Source organism: Amorphotheca resinae, assembly GCF_003019875.1.
Source record: "Amorphotheca resinae ATCC 22711 unplaced genomic scaffold M430scaffold_11, whole genome shotgun sequence".
In the NCBI taxonomy this organism is placed as follows: Eukaryota; Fungi; Ascomycota; class Leotiomycetes; order Helotiales; family Amorphothecaceae; genus Amorphotheca; species Amorphotheca resinae.
Genome location: NW_020194481.1, coordinates 241630 through 258531, shown reverse-complemented (window position 1 = coordinate 258531; position 16902 = coordinate 241630). Strand labels below are relative to the sequence as shown.

At 52.7% G+C, this 16902-nt stretch overlaps 10 protein-coding genes across 10 annotated transcripts; 9 read left to right on the top strand and 1 right to left on the bottom strand.

Annotated features, from left to right (window-relative positions):
• Positions 1-320: 320 nt before the first annotated feature.
• Positions 321-927, top strand: M430DRAFT_69038 (hypothetical protein). Its single transcript, XM_024869401.1, has one exon. The coding sequence runs from the start codon at positions 347-349 to the stop codon at positions 551-553; it is 207 nt and encodes a 68-aa protein (XP_024717745.1). The 5' UTR covers positions 321-346; the 3' UTR covers positions 554-927.
• A 75-nt stretch (positions 928-1002) lies between these two features.
• On the top strand, positions 1003-1724 carry M430DRAFT_176099 (hypothetical protein). The gene has a single exon (XM_024863709.1). It carries the CDS (start codon positions 1076-1078, stop codon positions 1640-1642), a length of 567 nt encoding a protein of 188 aa, XP_024717744.1. The 5' UTR covers positions 1003-1075; the 3' UTR covers positions 1643-1724.
• M430DRAFT_21919 (hypothetical protein) lies at positions 1633-2223 on the top strand (the record flags this gene model as incomplete). The annotated part of the gene is made up of 3 exons (XM_024864596.1): positions 1633-1684; positions 1730-2130; positions 2182-2223. The coding sequence occupies 3 exons, from the start codon at positions 1633-1635 to the stop codon at positions 2221-2223; spliced, it is 495 nt and encodes a 164-aa protein (XP_024717743.1).
• Positions 2224-2612: 389 nt separating this feature from the next.
• On the top strand, positions 2613-4480 carry M430DRAFT_176113 (hypothetical protein). The gene is made up of 6 exons (XM_024863710.1): positions 2613-2960; positions 3020-3192; positions 3244-3327; positions 3390-3738; positions 3792-4190; positions 4240-4480. The coding sequence occupies exons 1-6, from the start codon at positions 2915-2917 to the stop codon at positions 4371-4373; spliced, it is 1185 nt and encodes a 394-aa protein (XP_024717742.1). The 5' UTR covers positions 2613-2914; the 3' UTR covers positions 4374-4480.
• A 994-nt stretch (positions 4481-5474) lies between these two features.
• Positions 5475-8119, top strand: M430DRAFT_30479 (hypothetical protein; the record flags this gene model as incomplete). Its single annotated transcript, XM_024865953.1, has 4 exons — positions 5475-5544; positions 5628-6097; positions 6153-7224; positions 7275-8119. The coding sequence occupies 4 exons, from the start codon at positions 5475-5477 to the stop codon at positions 8117-8119; spliced, it is 2457 nt and encodes an 818-aa protein (XP_024717741.1).
• A 519-nt stretch (positions 8120-8638) lies between these two features.
• On the bottom strand, positions 8639-9837 carry M430DRAFT_30478 (hypothetical protein; the record flags this gene model as incomplete). The annotated part of the gene is made up of 3 exons (XM_024865952.1): positions 8639-9421; positions 9510-9753; positions 9818-9837. The coding sequence occupies 3 exons, from the start codon at positions 9835-9837 to the stop codon at positions 8639-8641; spliced, it is 1047 nt and encodes a 348-aa protein (XP_024717740.1).
• A 238-nt stretch (positions 9838-10075) lies between these two features.
• M430DRAFT_126764 (hypothetical protein) lies at positions 10076-10495 on the top strand. Its single transcript, XM_024862000.1, has 5 exons — positions 10076-10137; positions 10191-10237; positions 10288-10316; positions 10366-10402; positions 10461-10495. Exons 1-5 carry the CDS (start codon positions 10114-10116, stop codon positions 10480-10482), a joined length of 159 nt encoding a protein of 52 aa, XP_024717739.1. The 5' UTR covers positions 10076-10113; the 3' UTR covers positions 10483-10495.
• Positions 10496-10939: 444 nt separating this feature from the next.
• M430DRAFT_21914 (hypothetical protein) lies at positions 10940-11962 on the top strand (the record flags this gene model as incomplete). Its single annotated transcript, XM_024864595.1, has 1 exon — positions 10940-11962. The coding sequence occupies one exon, from the start codon at positions 10940-10942 to the stop codon at positions 11960-11962; it is 1023 nt and encodes a 340-aa protein (XP_024717738.1).
• Positions 11963-13316: 1354 nt separating this feature from the next.
• On the top strand, positions 13317-14411 carry M430DRAFT_60994 (hypothetical protein; the record flags this gene model as incomplete). Its single annotated transcript, XM_024868894.1, has 6 exons — positions 13317-13454; positions 13636-13674; positions 13851-13880; positions 13911-13950; positions 14025-14229; positions 14293-14411. 6 exons carry the CDS (start codon positions 13317-13319, stop codon positions 14318-14320), a joined length of 480 nt encoding a protein of 159 aa, XP_024717737.1. The 3' UTR covers positions 14321-14411.
• A 1306-nt stretch (positions 14412-15717) lies between these two features.
• M430DRAFT_36850 (hypothetical protein) lies at positions 15718-16693 on the top strand. Its single transcript, XM_024867005.1, has one exon. The coding sequence runs from the start codon at positions 16132-16134 to the stop codon at positions 16309-16311; it is 180 nt and encodes a 59-aa protein (XP_024717736.1). The 5' UTR covers positions 15718-16131; the 3' UTR covers positions 16312-16693.
• Positions 16694-16902: the final 209 nt, after the last annotated feature.

The window sequence follows — 16902 nt, the reverse complement described above, 5'->3', positions numbered from 1 at the left end:
TACCTCTTGTGTTCACTCCGAGGTACGTAGATACAGTAGAAGTAGGTACGGAGCATCGCTGCCAGCGGACACCGAAATCCTCCTGTACCTATACTGTGTAGAGAGTAAGCTTCATTCAAACTGGACAATGCAGGACAAAACACAGGTCTGAGATCCTTCCACAAGAGCCTCACGATGGAGGAGCCAAGGATTCGAGGACTCGACAAACTCCTCGGAGCTGCGGGCAGCCACAGGATCCAGATATGGCATACTCCCTCACACGGCACGCGTGTAGCAGGCGAGCGTTACCAGTGGCCAGCCGCGGAGGGCAAGGGGAGATGGTGGTTGACCGTGGTTGACCGTGGCCATGCCGTCGATACAGCGCCCCGTAGGCATAGGCAAGCCGGATCTTGATATACAAGGAGATGCCTCATCTTGTACTGTAAGCTGCCGTCGACACGCATCCCTACATGAAACGGAACTCCATGCGGTGCGTGCTCGATCCTTATTCTCTGCCTCCGTCCCTCCTCTCTCTCTGCTCCCCCATTGTATGTACCTGAGGCGTGAGCACTGAGCAATGTTCGCAACGTGACGGGTGCAGACACAGCCCGATGTAGCAATCAGCTTCCGCTCCAGCTCCAGGGCCAGAGCTGGCATGTCTCGCCCACGAGGATCCAGCGGGGAATCCAACACCTGGCCTGGCGGGCTGATCCAGGGCGATCTGTTTCTGCGATACGCTTATGCATTTGCATCCGTATTTGGAGCTCTGGAGTCTGGAGATGCAGCGCTGGTTCCAATAACCTACGATACCTGACGATGGCGCGCATGGTACTGGGGCAACGGTTGAACTGGGGTTGCAATTGATCCCATGATCGTGACAGGAGAAAGCCAGGTCGAGCGAATCGAGTGGAGCGAGTTCTCACACACACGCGTATCACAGCAGAAGGGCAAATGTTGAAAAGAAAAGCCAAGAAAAAATTAGAAAATCAAAATAAAAAATAAAAAATAATTATACAAAACTCAAACCCCAAAATGAAAACGGAAAAATATAGTAAAAATAGACAAAGCATAGGGATAAACCCACCAGAGACAAATCATGCTGAGAGAAGACCTTTCTCTACCCCGCCACCCGGTTGCAGTCCTCCGTATATCCACGATCGTGTGTGCGTCCCAGGAAAACAACAGCCACCCCGCACCAAAGCCTTTCGACACAAGACTATATACTTTACCATCCTGTCTGCAACAGCTCTTGAGGTTGATTCCCCATTACGCTGCTCAAACTCTAACCGGAAGGGTTTCTTTGTCCGGTAAATACTCTTTTTCCATCGTCGTCTTCATCGTCATCGTCGTCATCACCACCAGCAGCAGCACAACTCTCTCTCTTTTGCCCACCACCACAACACCTACAATCCACTCCCTCCAATCCAATCTACCTACCTACCTACTTCTACTTCTCCTACCTCTCCTCCTCCTCATCCTCTTCCTCATCCCGAGTTCTCCTTCTTGTTGCTCCCTCCTTGACCCTTTTGACGCGCTCACCCTCACGCCCCCGCCTTTCCCCTTCCCTTCCCCTTGCTCTCCCCCCCTCCGCCTCTCCACCTCCACGCAGGCAGAGAGACCACTGCTCCTCCCATCGTCCACGCTCCCTCCCCCATGCCCATGAGTCTCCCGGCCCCGGTGCTGCAGCAGGAGAAGCGCCAGCAACGTCAGTCCAAAAGAAAAAGCTAACCGGCTCCCGTAAGCGACACAGTGCCCACAGAACGACTTGACCTCCAGGCCAATTCTCGTCCCACACAGATTCTTTCGACAATCCTCCCCTACGAGAATTATCGCGACTCGAGCCCGCCCGCACCCGCCCACGCCCAGCGAAAGTTAGCAACCCACAAGAGACCCAGAAGGAAGCGTTCGCAGGAGTCGCACGAAGTCGCAGGAGTCCAGGACCCATCCTTTGGGCTCGTGGATGCTCCAAAGTCCCACTTGCGTTGCCCCCCCCCCCCGGCTGTCCGCCACTCATATCGCGCCTGGTCTGCCCACTCCCAGTCTCCCCTCGATTTCGTCCAGTCTCTACATCGCCTGCTCTCCACTTCCAACGACTGGAACCCGCTCCACACCTGCAACGCTGCAGAACTACTGTCTACGGTCCCCCCTACGGTCCCCTCTTGAGGCCGGCTCAGGCTCAGCATCCTGCTAAGCACCGGCCAGCTCGTCGCGGTAGCACAGGCTGTCCCGCCTGCCATTGACTGATTGATTCCTGCTGGTAATAGCGCACTCCACTCGGACGCCGACTGTCGAGCCCAGTGACCGCACAATCAAACGGCCGGCCGCTCCTCCAACCACCAGCCGCGAAAATCCCCCAGCTGTGATTAGTCCCAGCTGCTCCTCCCTCCCAAGCCCTCCAAATTCGAGCGCGTGAGCATAGCCAATCTTTCGGGCCAAGGGTCCTTACTTGACCTTGCCTGACCTTACCTAACCTCACTACCTGGCTCACGAGTCAAACTACTACAACTCGACCGTACTTCGTCAAACGAACGACACCTCCACACAACCCAAACCTCGCATCATCACCATTCGAATCCCGACTGCACACCTCGAAATCACCTTTCCACCGCCTCTTCAACCCCCCCCCTCTCCTCCCGCCTGCATCCCCCCCCCATCATCTCCTCCACTAACGACACTCGCCCTCAGCCGCACACCTGCTTCGGCTAGTCTCCCGCTGCAAAAGCAAAAACGGTGAATATTCCCTTGGTGGGCGCTCGTCACGTTACCGAAACGGCCCACATACTCAATCACTGATCGCGGATTGACTGTTCGTTCGCTCAACCCTGTCCTCAATTGCCCAACACGGACTTCACGAGGCCCTCGACCACCCTCCTGCCTACTCTTCTCGTCTTGAGCCCTCCGCACTCGCGATAGCAACAGTGTTTTGGACCTCGAGATGTCGCAAAATCGGCCGGCTGCCTTCTCGAGTCTGAGGATGGGAGGTGAGAGATCCCCGTGCCCTGCTTCTGCCTGGGGGCCCCTACTGACGTCCGTGTTCTAGAAGTTATTCGCGAGAAGGTCCAAGATGGTGTTACTGGAGAGACCCGGGATATGCAATACACACAATGTAAGATCGTGGGGAACGGCTCGTTCGGTGTCGTCTTTCAGACCAAGCTCTCACCTTCGGGCGAGGATGCGGCCATCAAGCGCGTGTTGCAGGACAAGAGATTCAAGGTGCGCGAAATCCCCCGCCTCCACCCGTAGGCCAATACTCACTGGCATTAGAATCGCGAGTTACAGATCATGCGCATTGTTCGGCATCCGAATATCGTGGAGCTGAAGGCCTTCTACTACTCGAATGGCGAGAGAGTAAGTTCCCCCTCTCCCCCCGCCAAGTTAGGTCGGAGGTATACTGATCCATGCTACGTCAGAAGGATGAGGTCTACCTCAATCTGGTACAAGAATACGTGCCCGAGACTGTCTACCGTGCATCGAGATACTTCAATAAGATGAAGACGACCATGCCTATCCTCGAAGTCAAACTTTACATCTATCAACTCTTCCGCGCTCTCGCGTACATCCACTCCCAAGGCATCTGCCACCGCGATATCAAGCCACAAAATTTGCTCTTGGATCCAAGCACGGGTGTCTTGAAGCTCTGTGATTTCGGAAGCGCCAAGATCCTCGTAGAAAACGAGCCTAACGTCTCATATATCTGCTCCCGCTACTACAGAGCCCCAGAATTAATTTTCGGCGCCACCAATTACACAACGAAGATCGGTCAGTCCATCAATTCCCCCTCCCTGCTTCGAACGATGCTAACCACACCACAGATGTATGGTCGACGGGCTGTGTCATGGCAGAGCTGATGCTTGGTCAACCTCTGTTTCCCGGGGAATCTGGAATTGATCAGCTGGTGGAAATTATTAAAGTTCTGGGCACTCCAACTCGGGATCAGATCCGCACCATGAACCCCAACTACATGGAGCATAAATTCCCTCAAATCAAGCCTCACCCGTTCAACAAGGTATTCCGCAAGGCTGATCAGAACGCCATCGATCTGATTTCATGCCTCCTTGAATACACACCTACCGAGCGACTCTCAGCCATTGATGCTATGGTCCAACCATTCTTCGATGAGCTGCGAGATCCAGATACCCGATTCCCCGATTCTCGTCATCCAGGTGGCCCAGTCAAGGACTTACCTACACTTTTCGATTTCTCCCGTCATGGTATGCTCGCCCGCCAATACTCTCGTTTCTCACAACTAACTCTTCCCAGAACTCTCCATAGCCCCCCACCTGAACCACCGGCTGGTCCCGCCGCATGTGCGTCCTAGTTTGGCTGCTCGAGGCCTCGACATAGACAACTTTACACCAATGGCCAAAGAAGAAATGATGGCGCGATTAGACTGAAGTTGCTCTTGCGTGGATGATTGATGAATAAAATGCTTTCCTGTAGCTCGGTGGTCGGCTCTGCTAAAGTCGAGTCCTGAGCGTCTCCACACCGGCTACCACCTCATCATATTACGGGTCCTTCCCTATGTTTGTTCCCAACATTTGCGGACCGGGATTGGTTGTGGAAGTACGGAAAATACGGTGGAACCGCAGGATCTATGATGGTATGCGTTATTGGCATGAAGAAATACCCACGAGACGAATTTTCCCGTTGAGCTCTGTTTGTTCAGTCCAGCAACGGCATTCCTCAGTCCTCGATGGCGAATTTTCCCCCGGTATGAACTGGTCCACGGTCATGGGTTTTGATGAACCGTTCTCTTCCCGAACCTCGTTTTTAGACTTTTTTTGCATGATGGGAATGGCCTCTTGCTTTTCTATTCTTCTTGTTGCACTACCGGCGCCCTTTCCACAGCGAGCAGATTGGTGGCTGGACTTCCTTTTCTCTCTATCCCAAAGATTCAGGCGTACTTTTACATTTGATGGCACGCTTGTGTTCAATGATTGCATGGAATGGGCTACTTCCGCGATGGGATGGCTATCGCCTGGGTTGGCACGGTCAAAAGATTCGTTTTTCCTTTCTGGTCAACTGTGCCATGAGTGGCTATCAAAAAGGGTTGGCTGGCTGGCTGAATGCAGGTGCAGAGATCATCAGAGACTTTCCGTACCTCGAGACTGATGCACAATTCACATTCCCCTAGTACGAACCTACCTGTCTAATTAACTGTCTTCGTAATCTGATGAAGTGACCCCGCTTGCTCATTGGGGTGAGTCTTGCTCGTAGTTGAATCATCCCGGCTCGCATATAGTCCAAGAAGCCGCCCGGTACTCCTGGTGATAAATTCTCTGTTCATCGATATAAATGCCCCTGGCAGCTTGAAGGTTTCGGGAACTTCAATACGCGCTCGAGACGCAAGGCTTTGCTCCGTTGACTGCTTAGTCATATTTACCTTCATTTCTGAGGCAGCAACACACGACTGCTCCATCAGTCGAGTCTCCGTTATTTTGTGAGCTCCCGGAGCAGCTTCTTTTCCAAAACCTTCACCACAAACAAACCGAACCATGGCCGACTACGATCAAAGACCTCGTGGAGGTCGTGGGGGCTATAATAATAGGAAAAGGAGATACAGAGGTAATTCCAATTAGGTCCCGCGGCTTTGAGAGTCGCAAGAAGGAAAATAAAAAAAAAACAAGGCTGACAGGAATGCGCCGCAGATGAGGATGACTACGATCGCAGGCCAATGCGTCGCCGCTATGAAGAGCCATTAGTAGTCAAAGTTCGCAGGCAGCTACTATCCATCGCCGAATTGCCTCTAAAACCCGTCGAAGATGAAGTCGTCTCAATTGCCAGGACGGTTTGCGACAACAGTGACGACGAGGAGCTTCGGAATGACTTCTACTCCCTGACGTTACAGCTGGTCATCGAACAGCCATTCAAGATACCATTTGTGGCGGCTGTCGTTTTGGTTATGAATACTATACGACAAGACCTAGTGGGGGAGATCCTGAACAGGGCTGCCGCATTGACGAATGAAGCCATTGCGAAGGGCGAGTGGAGGGAAGTGAAGCTTCTCCTGAAGTTCCTAGGCTCGCTACAGGGCCTACTTACTGGAGAGGGTGTGTTCCCGGTTCTAGAGGATATTTTGGCCAAGGCCGTTGATTTGCAGACTGAGAACAATGAGGAGGTAAGTAAGCCTCGAGGTACAACGCGCCTGAGCACAACTAACTTATGCCAACCAGAATCTTGGACCAGAGCTGGTCAAAATCATTCTCTTTACCATCCCCTACATCATGGCTTCCTCGTCAACGGATTCCCAGCAGAAGGCTGCCAGTATGGTCCAAAACACGGATATTATTGCTGGTGAACCACATGTATTGCAAAGTTTGGTTGATCCATATCCTGGAAACGGAACGGCTGAAGCTACGGCTCCCAATGGTGTGCTCAGCTTACTGCAAAAGCAACTGGAACATGAAGCAGCTACTGGATGGGAGTTGGCTTGTCTTCCTCGCCCATGGAAAGTACTTCTTGAGTCTGGCCCAGATACCCTTGCCTCTGCACCGAAGCACGATCTCCCGGCGATAACTATCCCTGATGTTGTGAATGCTGGACCTAGGCCTCTGCTCCCCGAACTTTACTTCTCTGTCTACGCCAACCAAGACATTGAGACCGTGCCGCCAACCACTGATATTGCATCTTGCTTATTACGAGATTCGATCGTTGACACCATCAATATTCTGGACTACAATAGAATGGCGACTGCACGATTTCTCATCGACCTTGACTGCTATTTCGCACCTGACACTTTCGTGAAGAGAGCTACCCCTTTCGATAGATTACGGGACATTGAAGGCGACAGGTCAACATGGAAGCCAGAAGATGTTGCAGTTGATGCCGTCTTTTCCCAGTTATTCCAGCTTCCCAGTCCTGAACATAAGCTTGTCTACTACCATTCGGTATTGACTGAAGCATGCAAGATCGCTCCTGCTGCAATTGCTCCCAGTTTGGGACGTGCTATTCGCTACTTGTACCGAAACGTGGATTCGATGGATCTTGAATTGAGCTACAGGTTCATGGACTGGTTTTCTCATCATCTTAGTAACTTTGGATTTACTTGGAAGTGGACAGAGTGGATTGATGATGTCGCCCTTCCAAATCTGGATCCTAAGAAAGCTTTCATACAAGGGGCTTTGGACAAGGAGATTCGACTCAGTTTTGCTCAGCGTATCAAAGGCACCTTGCCTGAACCTTATCAGCAACTGATTACGGAAGAAAAGGAGAAGGACACTCCAGATTTCAAGTACAATGACGACAGTAAGTGTTCCATTCCCAACCTTCAAAACCTCCCTCTAACAGAGCAACAGGTATTCCTTTCAGCCAGGAGGGCAAAGAGATCCTGGCTCTCCTCCGTAAGAAGTCCCCAGAAGATGCGATACAGTCGGTCATCGATCGAATCCACACCCAAGCAACAGACATGAATCTCCCTGACCCTCTTGTGCTCTCCACCGATGCCTACATGACCTCCATCTGCTATATCGGCTCCAAATCGCTCTCTCACGTCCTCTCCTGCATCGAGCGTTGCAAAGAGCGCCTCCTTGCCATCGGCCCCGCCTCTGAGCCTGCTAGAAAACAAATTATCGACTCTGTGATGGACTACTGGAAGGATCAACCAGGGATCGGAGTCAACATCGTGGATAAGCTACTTAACTACACCATCCTGAGCCCAACAAGCGTGATCGAGTGGGCCTTGGCTAAGGAGGGCGGAAGACTGAGTGAGGCATTTGTGTTCGAGATGGTTTGCGCAACGGTCGGTAAAGTTACCGGACGATTGAGACAGGTTGTACTAGCGAAGAACGCCAAGGGGCTGTTGCCAGAGCAGAAGAAGCTACTGGAGGAGACGGTCGAGAGGGAAAGGAAGAGCATGAAGGAGTTGTTCCAGGTGATGGAGGATGCGCTGATCGGATGGGCGACGGGATCCAAGGACGAGCAAGTAGAAAGCGGTGATATGGGGAGCGAGGACGCCATGGTCAGACAATGGGGCGAACGCTGGCTAAGGGTATTCCGCAGGAAGCTTGCGGTTGAGGAGACCTGGTACTTGGAAGCTGAGAAGGAAAAGGTCGAGGACAAGGGGGAGGAGATGCAGGTGGAAGCGGATGGCCAAGGGGATGGCATGAAGATTGACACTGAACCATCTCAAGGGGCCGAATAGGCGAATTAATTGGGGAATCTGAGAAAACCCGAGGAGGAAACAAACATCTTTGAATAATGCATGGCAGGCAGGTTGGCGGTTGCCGGCCTGCCTTTAGATATTTCTGCATTTGCTATTACTAGTATCACTGTACAATACTGGCGAGATTCCGCGAAATAAAAAGAAAAGGCATCATGGGTTTTTTCCTTTCTTTCTCTTCCTCACATATCCCGCTCCTTCCAATCAATCTCCATGTCTGACGATAATACATACTCTTTTTTTGAGGGGAAAAACGTGGTATCTTGCTTTCATGAGCTAGAAGGATGGTTACTGTTTGCTCCGCTGCCTATCAAAATGGCTGGCACTCACCCCTTGACGCCCCTTTTTTTAACGCCTAAACTGTTGTGTACGCGGTAACGCAACCACTCCCGCGTGGTGATTTTTGCAGTCATCGGATCTTGAATCTCCTATCCAACCGCCCGAAGTTTCACGGTTATAGCTTGTTCTTCATTCTGTTTCGTCCTCCCTTGCTCCTTCTCCTCACCTCCGAGCATAACCTGGAGGCCCCGGCGGCTGGCCCTGAGGAAAACCAGGCGGCATGCCCCCGAAGCCAGGCGGCAACTGCCCACCAGGCGGGCCGCCACCAAAGCCAGGAGGCATCGGGACGTTCGGCGGGTATCCTGGCGGTGGGGCGAAGCCCGGGGGATGGAAATCTTGAGGCCCGCCATAGCCAGCCTGCGACGGGGGAGGGCGTTGCGGTAAGCCCGAAGGCGGGGGAGGCAGCGGCGCATTCATGCCCGGGTGTGGGGGAGGCACTGCATTATACCCGACGTTCGGGCGGCCGCCGAAGCCTGGCGGTAGGTTCACAGGCGGACCGGCCATCTGGGGCGTGTTGGGGTCCATCATGGCGGCGGGGGCAGCGGGCACGCTGCCGTTGAGGAGCAGCTGCGCGGGCATCTGCGGGACCTCAGGGATGACGTTGTGTTTCTTGGCCTGGCTGGCGAGCATGCGCTCGGCTTGGTCGCCGTGGCGCTCGCCCTTGCCGTCCTTTTTGTAGGCGTACTGTACGCTGATGTCCTTATTCATGAGGTACTGTCCGTTCATGTTGGCGATAGCGTCGTCGGAGGCCTCGAAGTTGGAGTAGGAGACGAAGCCATAGCCCTTCGAGAGGCCAGACTCATCGCGCGCAATCTTGGGCGCCTGGATCAGGGAGCCGAAGCGTGAGAAGGTATCGTAGAGCGTCTTCTCATCGACCAGGGGGTCCAGGTTGCCGATGAAGAGCTCGGCGCCGACCTCGACCGTCTTCTGCTTGTCTGCTGATGCCTAGCCCACAGCAGTCAGTATCTATCCATATATGTATCGAGAGACGTAGGAGCCAGAAAAGTAGGCGGGGAAGAGGGGAGAGACGAACCTTGTTGACACGGATAGGCTTTCCATATAACCGCACCTGGTTCATGATCCGGGCGGCGTACTCTGCGTCCTCCTCGCTGATGAACTCCACGAATCCATAGCCCTGATGTGTTTGAGTTACTCGGTCCTTTGGCAGATGGACGTTCACGATGCGACCGGCTTGAAGCATAAGCTCCCAAATTAAGCTGTCCGTTACTCGCTCATCTATATTGCCTATATAGACGGTGGCTTCCTTGTCCTGCTCCCTATTAAAGATTATTAGATTCGCATCCTCGGCTTCCAGGAAGGGAAGGAACAAAAGAGACTTACCAATGCCTTGCGCCCGACATCTTTGCGAATGTGATTGAGTACGTGGGGAGTGAGAGCTCGAGGCCTGTCGTCGCGAGTCGCGTGGGAATCTTCAGGAAAAAATCCGGATGACTAAGCACTGCGATACCAGGATGTTCTTTTCAACTTATCTCTGCTTCAAGATCCTCCAAGCTACATTCAACCTCAGCACCAAGCTCGTACGTCCTCATGTTCCTATCCGATGCTCTTCTGGATATCAGCTAATTCCATCCCAGCTTCCCAAGATCGACTCCGCATATTATCAGATCAAGCCCGATATGCAACTCTCAGAAGAAACCAAGGTTCGCAGCCCCGGCCTCGACGATATATTCGGATTGTTCTGACCTCAAGACAGGAGCGCATTGGCAAGGTCATTGACTTGTCCCGCGTTGCCATTCATTAGTATGCCTCCCGCCCTTTGCCGGCCTTTGATCTTGGCTAACCTCAAGCAGTGGCTACCTCCCCCTGATTCTCTACCTTGGTATGGCTTGAAGATATAGTCAACTGGACATAGGTTCTGACAGATATAGGCTACACCCGCAGCGAGCCGCGACCATCAATCATCCGGTACATTTCCTCAACCCTCTACTCTCGCCCGATGTGCTGTTCCTGACGTGGTTTATAGACTCTTCTCCCCTCTCGCATAAGCTCGACTCCTTTATTACGAGACAGGTTTCGCACAAGCAGGCTTCTGATGGGTGCTGGCACAGATGTTAAGTTGCGGCCATATGACGGGCTTTGCGTAGGATCAATGTTGTAAGATTAGCATAGGAGGCGTTTTGCAGGGTGATCAGGACTGGACTGGTTAGGAAGCTCTCTGCGTGTGAATACTTGTATTATAGCGCCAAGCAGCGCAATCACCACTTGGAACCGACCTACAGCAGCTCATCTGCTTTGAAAGCCTTTTGAAAAGCCATCTGACAAACCCAGTATTCAAATCTATTTGCTAAAGTAGCCCCGGACCCAGTGAGGTTTGTCATGTCAGCCTCGGCAAACTGAGAAATATTTTTTTGCCAGAGCTTCAACGTCGTCATACCCACCACCACTGTTCTCCCTCGCAAGCAATTTCCACACCATGATAATGACCGCCGTCCCACGTCCCTTATGAATGAAAACCATGCGCGCCTCTCCCCCGCGCTGGTCGAGACCATCGCCGGCCTCACCGCCGGCACGATATCCACCCTCACCGTCCACCCCCTGGACGTGATCAAGACGCGTCTCCAAAGTAAGCCTCCCCCTCCCCCCAGCTCCCAGCTCCCAACGAACCTAGCTGACCCCCTCCGAGTCCACCGCAGCAGTGCCTCCCCAACGCCCATCAGCGGCCTCGGGATCCTCAAGTCCCTCCTCTCCAGCGATCGTCCCATCCAGAGCCTATACCGAGGCCTAGCGCCCAACCTACTCGGCAACGCCAGCAGCTGGGCCATCTTCTTCTACATCAAGAGCATCGTCGAGGGGCAGCTCCTCCAATTCCACCGCCGCCACCCGGGATCTCAACAGCAGCACGATGATGGTGGTGGTGGTCTCTCGCCCGCCGACTACTTCATCGCTTCAGGCATCTCCGGGACGGCCATCACGCTGGCGACCAACCCGCTCTGGGTCTTGAAGACGCGCATGCTGAGCAGCGACGCCTCGGCCGCCGGCGCCTATCCCAGCACATGGCAGGGCGCACGGCGCGTGTGGGCGGCCGAGGGACCGCGCGGGTTCTATCGCGGGGCGGGCATCAGCCTGCTGGGGAACAGCCACGGCGCGGTGCAGTTCGCCGTGTACGAGCCGCTGAAGCGGTTCTGGCGCACCTACATCCGGGGAGCGGACCAGCAGGCGGGAGGAGGAGGGGAGGAGAAGCTGGGCAACGCCCCGACGCTGGTGATTAGTGGCGCGGCGAAGATGGTGGCCGGCACGGTGACATACCCGTATCAGGTGGTGCGGAGCAGGCTGCAGACGTACGATGCGGAGGAGAGGTTCGGGAGGGGGATTCGGGGCGTGGTGGCTCGCGTCTGGAGGGAGGATGGGTGGAGAGGCTTCTATAGGGGGTTGGGGACGAACCTCTTCAAGGTGCTGCCGGCGACGTGGGTGACGTTCCTGGTGTATGAGAATGTGAGGTATTACCTGCCTCTCTGGGCTAGATGAATGTATGAATAGAAAGAGGACGTTTCATGTCTTCAAGAATATATGTATATATATATATATATGTGTGTGTGTGTGTGTGACAGGCGAAGCTCCGTGTGTGTTGCAGGCTTCATACACTCTGCAGGTATGCTAAGACCAGACCAGACCAGATATCACAGTATGACCAGCATGTTCACCTGCTTCACGCGATGATGGAAGTTAGTTATCTACGCAGAAATCCATGAATTGAGCCGGCTATCTAAGGTAGCCATCAAACCCAATACGCACTTCGACGAGAAAAAGGACTTGACCTCTCCTCCTCCACCTACCCTGAAGACATATATATTATATATATATATATATATCCCTTCCCGACCATCCATCTACCTCTCCCATCCAAATCCCCAGGAAACTCATTCATGTCCCCAATCCCTCCCTTCCTTCCTTCCTCTACCCCTCATTTGTTTCCTTACATCTCTTCATCCCTTCATTCATCCCTTTCTTTCATTCTTTTTTTCCTTTCTTTCTACCCCCCCCCCCCCAATTTTTCAACACCTACTTTATCATATCCCATAACCAAAAAACTATCACATACGACCACAGACTGAAGAAAATAGGGCATCCCGTCCGCTCTGCCATACTCAAGCTTCAGATCGGCAGATTAGTAGTTGGGTGGGTGACCACCAGCGAATACCTGCTGTTGTATGTATTTTTTGTATTTTTTTTTTCTTTTTGGCCTCCTCGCGAGTTTTACTACAAGAAAGTCCCTGAATAAGGTAAAGCTGTTGATTATTTATTTTGCTTTATTTTATTTTATTTTTGTTTTTTTTTTTACCATGAATTGGGCATTGTGAGATGATGTCTTGGATAACTTACTTACTGTCTAGGGTAGGAGGAGGACCTAGATAGGTAAGGTATCTTTAGTAGATTCTTCAGTCTGTTGTTGTCAGAGAGGATTGATTGAATCGATATCTTTTTGAGACTAGGTAAGGTACTTAAAAACGATTTGATGGCTGATAAGATCACAAAAATGAAAAAACTGTTAGGATATGTAGTTCTCCAGATTCCTGGAAGTAAGTAGACAGACAGACTTCTAGATTATTCAACTCCAGTCGTTTGATTGATTTCCTAGGGACAATGAATAGGTCCTCCCATATATGTATATCCATCTAGCTTACATCCAGTCTTTGCATCGATCGATCGGTACGCATCATAAACGAGGACGTGCTACTTGCGTGTACCTTCGCAAGGGGAAGGATGTAGATGATGATTCCTGAGACTTGGTCTCTCTTCTTATATTATATGTACCTTGTAGGTCGTCGAAGGGAACGTCCGTGACGAAAGAGGGAGCCTGAGCATAGCTAAGGGCAGATAGATGGTTAGAAGAAAGCGGCACTCGGCGCTCTCCCCTTTCCACTCCCCCTCGAACCGCCCCGAACTCGGCGTCGTCGGCCCCCGTTCACCCCACGGCCGCGCGCGGGGCCGGGACGGGGCAGAATCAGGTTCGGATAACGTACGTAGAACGATGCAGCGCGAATAAGGTAATGAGAAACTGAGGAAGAAAGTTATCTGGATTGAAGGGATCGTTCGTTCTGCCGCGGCAGGGGACGCCCTGGTATAACTGTCAAGGGGTCCCTTTTGGTTCTTCTTTCGCAAGAGGCTCTTAGGTAGGTATCTACTACTGTACAGCATAGGTAGACAGCTGTAGTAGGAGTAGGAGTAGTAGCACGACTGTACGGCGTAGATAAGAGAAGGGAGCAGCAAGCAAGTGCCGGTAGAACCATGTACATACTTAGGTACAGGGTGGTTGACGCAGGGGAACGGGAGACTTCGAGTCTAAGCTGACTTGGACTTGGACTTCAGCCCTGTGCTTGTCCATTGCTGTATATCTTGCGTGCAACGTCTCCAGATTTCCAGCTCTCCCGTCCTCGCCTACAGAGTAAGGTAGGTAAACTATACATCGTAGCAGTCTAGACCGACCGGGTCGCCGTCCCGCTGTCAGGGCCAGAGTGAGTTCATCCCCGATTCATATTCATATCTATTCATATCTATTCATGTTCACCGCGCGACTGACTACTCTCAGCCGTCGCGGGAGCGCGCTGCTGGACGGGGAAGGGATCGGCGCCGGGCCGGTACGGTACGAATCGATGGATCGGTGGATCGATGGATCGATGGATGAGCGGTGGGACGAATCCGTGTGGCTGGAACCCGAGTCGTGGTTTGCCTTTGTTTGCTTGCTTCGTTGGGATGGTTGGTGTACCCGAGGGAAGTTTGCTGGATCTATCCCGGTAAGCAAGAGAGGCAATGCAGTTGTAGTTGGTAGTTGTTGGAGTTGAATTCCCACCTCGCAGGATTCCTGATCGGGCTGGAGAGGGCTGAATTCATGCTGTCGATGAGGTCCAAGTACGGAGTAAGTCCCACGCAGCATGGCTGGCATGGCCTCGCTTCTTGCTGCCCTGTTATGGAAGGCCATAGAGCATCCGGATTCCGAGTATATTAGGTAGGTAGATAGATGTTGCATTGTGTATAGGATGATTATATGGATTCATGAGTTGCACTCCAGTGGAGGATCCGAGGTTAGTAATTAAGTTAAGAGTATCCAGTTGATTTGAATCAAATTCCAATCAATCATATAAACAAACTTCAGTACTATTATTACAATAAAATTCCATATTCAATTCTTGCACAAACCCCCCCCACGTCCTGACCTTGACCCTGCACCGTGACGGCCTCGTCGGACCCGCCATCCGTCCCGCCCGCCGCCATGAGAGTAAGACAAGGGGGCCGTAGCGGCGCACACCGTCTTTTACGGGGTATTGGCCGGAGTGGAAGGTATTATATGCATATCCATCTTATGACCATCTTCATGTTGCTGTTTTATTGCACATGGATATCTTTCTGTCTGGAATCTGGATGAGTATATCTTGCCTGACCCTTGTAGCTGCTGAAGACTCAATGGTTGAGCCTTCGATACAAACCAGAAGACCTCCAAGAGAGAAATCTGTAGATGGTTAAATAAAGTAAACTTCCCTTGATGGACATCTAAGAGAGGCCAGAAATGAAGAAACTCGGGGTCTTTGAGAGACTTATATAGACGTGTACGGAGTCGAAGCAGCTGCTTCAAAACAACCTCATGTCACGAAGAACACTCGACCAAGAAAGTCTTCTCTTGTCACTCCTCTAGTAACGCATCTAGAAAACCTTTCTTCTTGAACAGTGCTTCAACGACAAAAGGGATTATTGAGAATCAAGAACGAGGAAGAACTTCGAGGAGTTGACATCTGCTTAACAATAGACCATTCCGAGAGATCATGTCTGGTGGCATGACAAGAGCGGAGAGTTGAAGGCTTCAATTCGCAATCCTCCCTCAGCTTTGGCCCTGCCTAGCGGGATGGCAGAGCGGAGAGCTGTCGAACATGGCCTATGAAGCGTCCCCTTTGTAAAACCGGCAGCCAGAGCCGCAGAAGCCGGACAGATACAAGTTGCAACAACAAATGCCCAGACTCATCATCCCAGATCGTCGAAGACCCCTGATCCATGGCCCAGCAAATACTCCGTAGACCGTCCAAGTAGTGGCCGCCCTTGGACAACACCATGCTCCATGATCCTCTCTCCGTGGCGCACACCAACAACTACTACTGCTCACAATCTCACAGGCATATCACCACGGACTCCGTGCCTCCAGAGGATCCATATCTGCCAGCCACATCGTGACTCTGCATCTGCCTCGGCCACGGCCGGATCTCAACCGTCAAGCATATCGTCGTTCTCATGCCTCATCTGCATTCGGGGTGTATTGGTTTGGTTTATTGATTTGTGGATCTATCGATGCATCTCGCTGCTCCATCATGATTCGTCTTGCCCTCCCCCAGAGCGCCTCACCAGCCCGTCCGGCCCTCTCGATGCGAAAAGCTGTGAGTCGTGATCCGACCCCTGCGCGAAGGCCCCAGTCGGATCCTGCGCATATTGGCACTCAGGCCCTCTAGTGTCTCTCTCTCCAATCTCCATCCTCGTCCATCGCGACCTTTTCGTTTGTCTGGCAGCGCGTCCCACGACTCCACCGTCCTCCGGAGAATGAGAGGACCCAGGACATTCCAGAGCCTTGTCTGGGCCCCGGGTCCGTTTCACCGCCATCAGCCATGCCCGCCCTGCCCGCCCTGCCCGCCATGCCTCCACGAATCCATCAATCCATGCCTCGATGCCTCTCCCTGCTGATGCTGAGCCCTGGGCCCTGGCCATTGGCAGACCCAGTCACGCGTGGGCGACGTGGGATGCCGCTCCCCAACTCCACGCTCACTCAATCTCTGATTCTAACTGAGCGCAGCGGGGTGGGGGCGCTCTGGGGCATCGCGACTTATGTATATGTATGAATCCTCTCCTGTGGCCGTCGAGGGGGATCTCGGAGATAATACCGAACGTCTGGCAACCCCTCCATTATCCATACACCGTCCGATCGATCGGTCTAGTCGTTGAGTATCCTCGTTGAACATCACCTCCTGCTCGAGACCGCCGCATCACATCGCATCGTACAGCCTCGGTCTGGAGATTGTGCCCGCCAGACCTCATCACCGCACAGACGCCAGACGCCAGACGCACAGATCCGTGGGATATAAGCCGTATATATAGGTTTATACGCGCGTATATCAAGATCTTCTTGCCTCCGCTCACAGGATTCGCCTCGTTTTTCTTTCTGCCAGACATCTGCTTTGCTTTTCTGCATCCGTCTATCCTTCCTTCTAGCCCCCCCCCCCCAACCCCTTAAGAGACCTTCTCCCCTCGAGCTTTCTGCAGGACCAACACCCACGCTATCACGACGCTGGGTCTTGCGCTGGAGCAAGACAATACCGGCACGCTGGCACTTACAGCTCAGTCGCCAGGCCTGGCCTGGCGACGCTGGTCTGAACAGCAGCGCCCGCACCACTCCGTCGATACGTGCTACGCCGCGATGGACATCTCAGGTC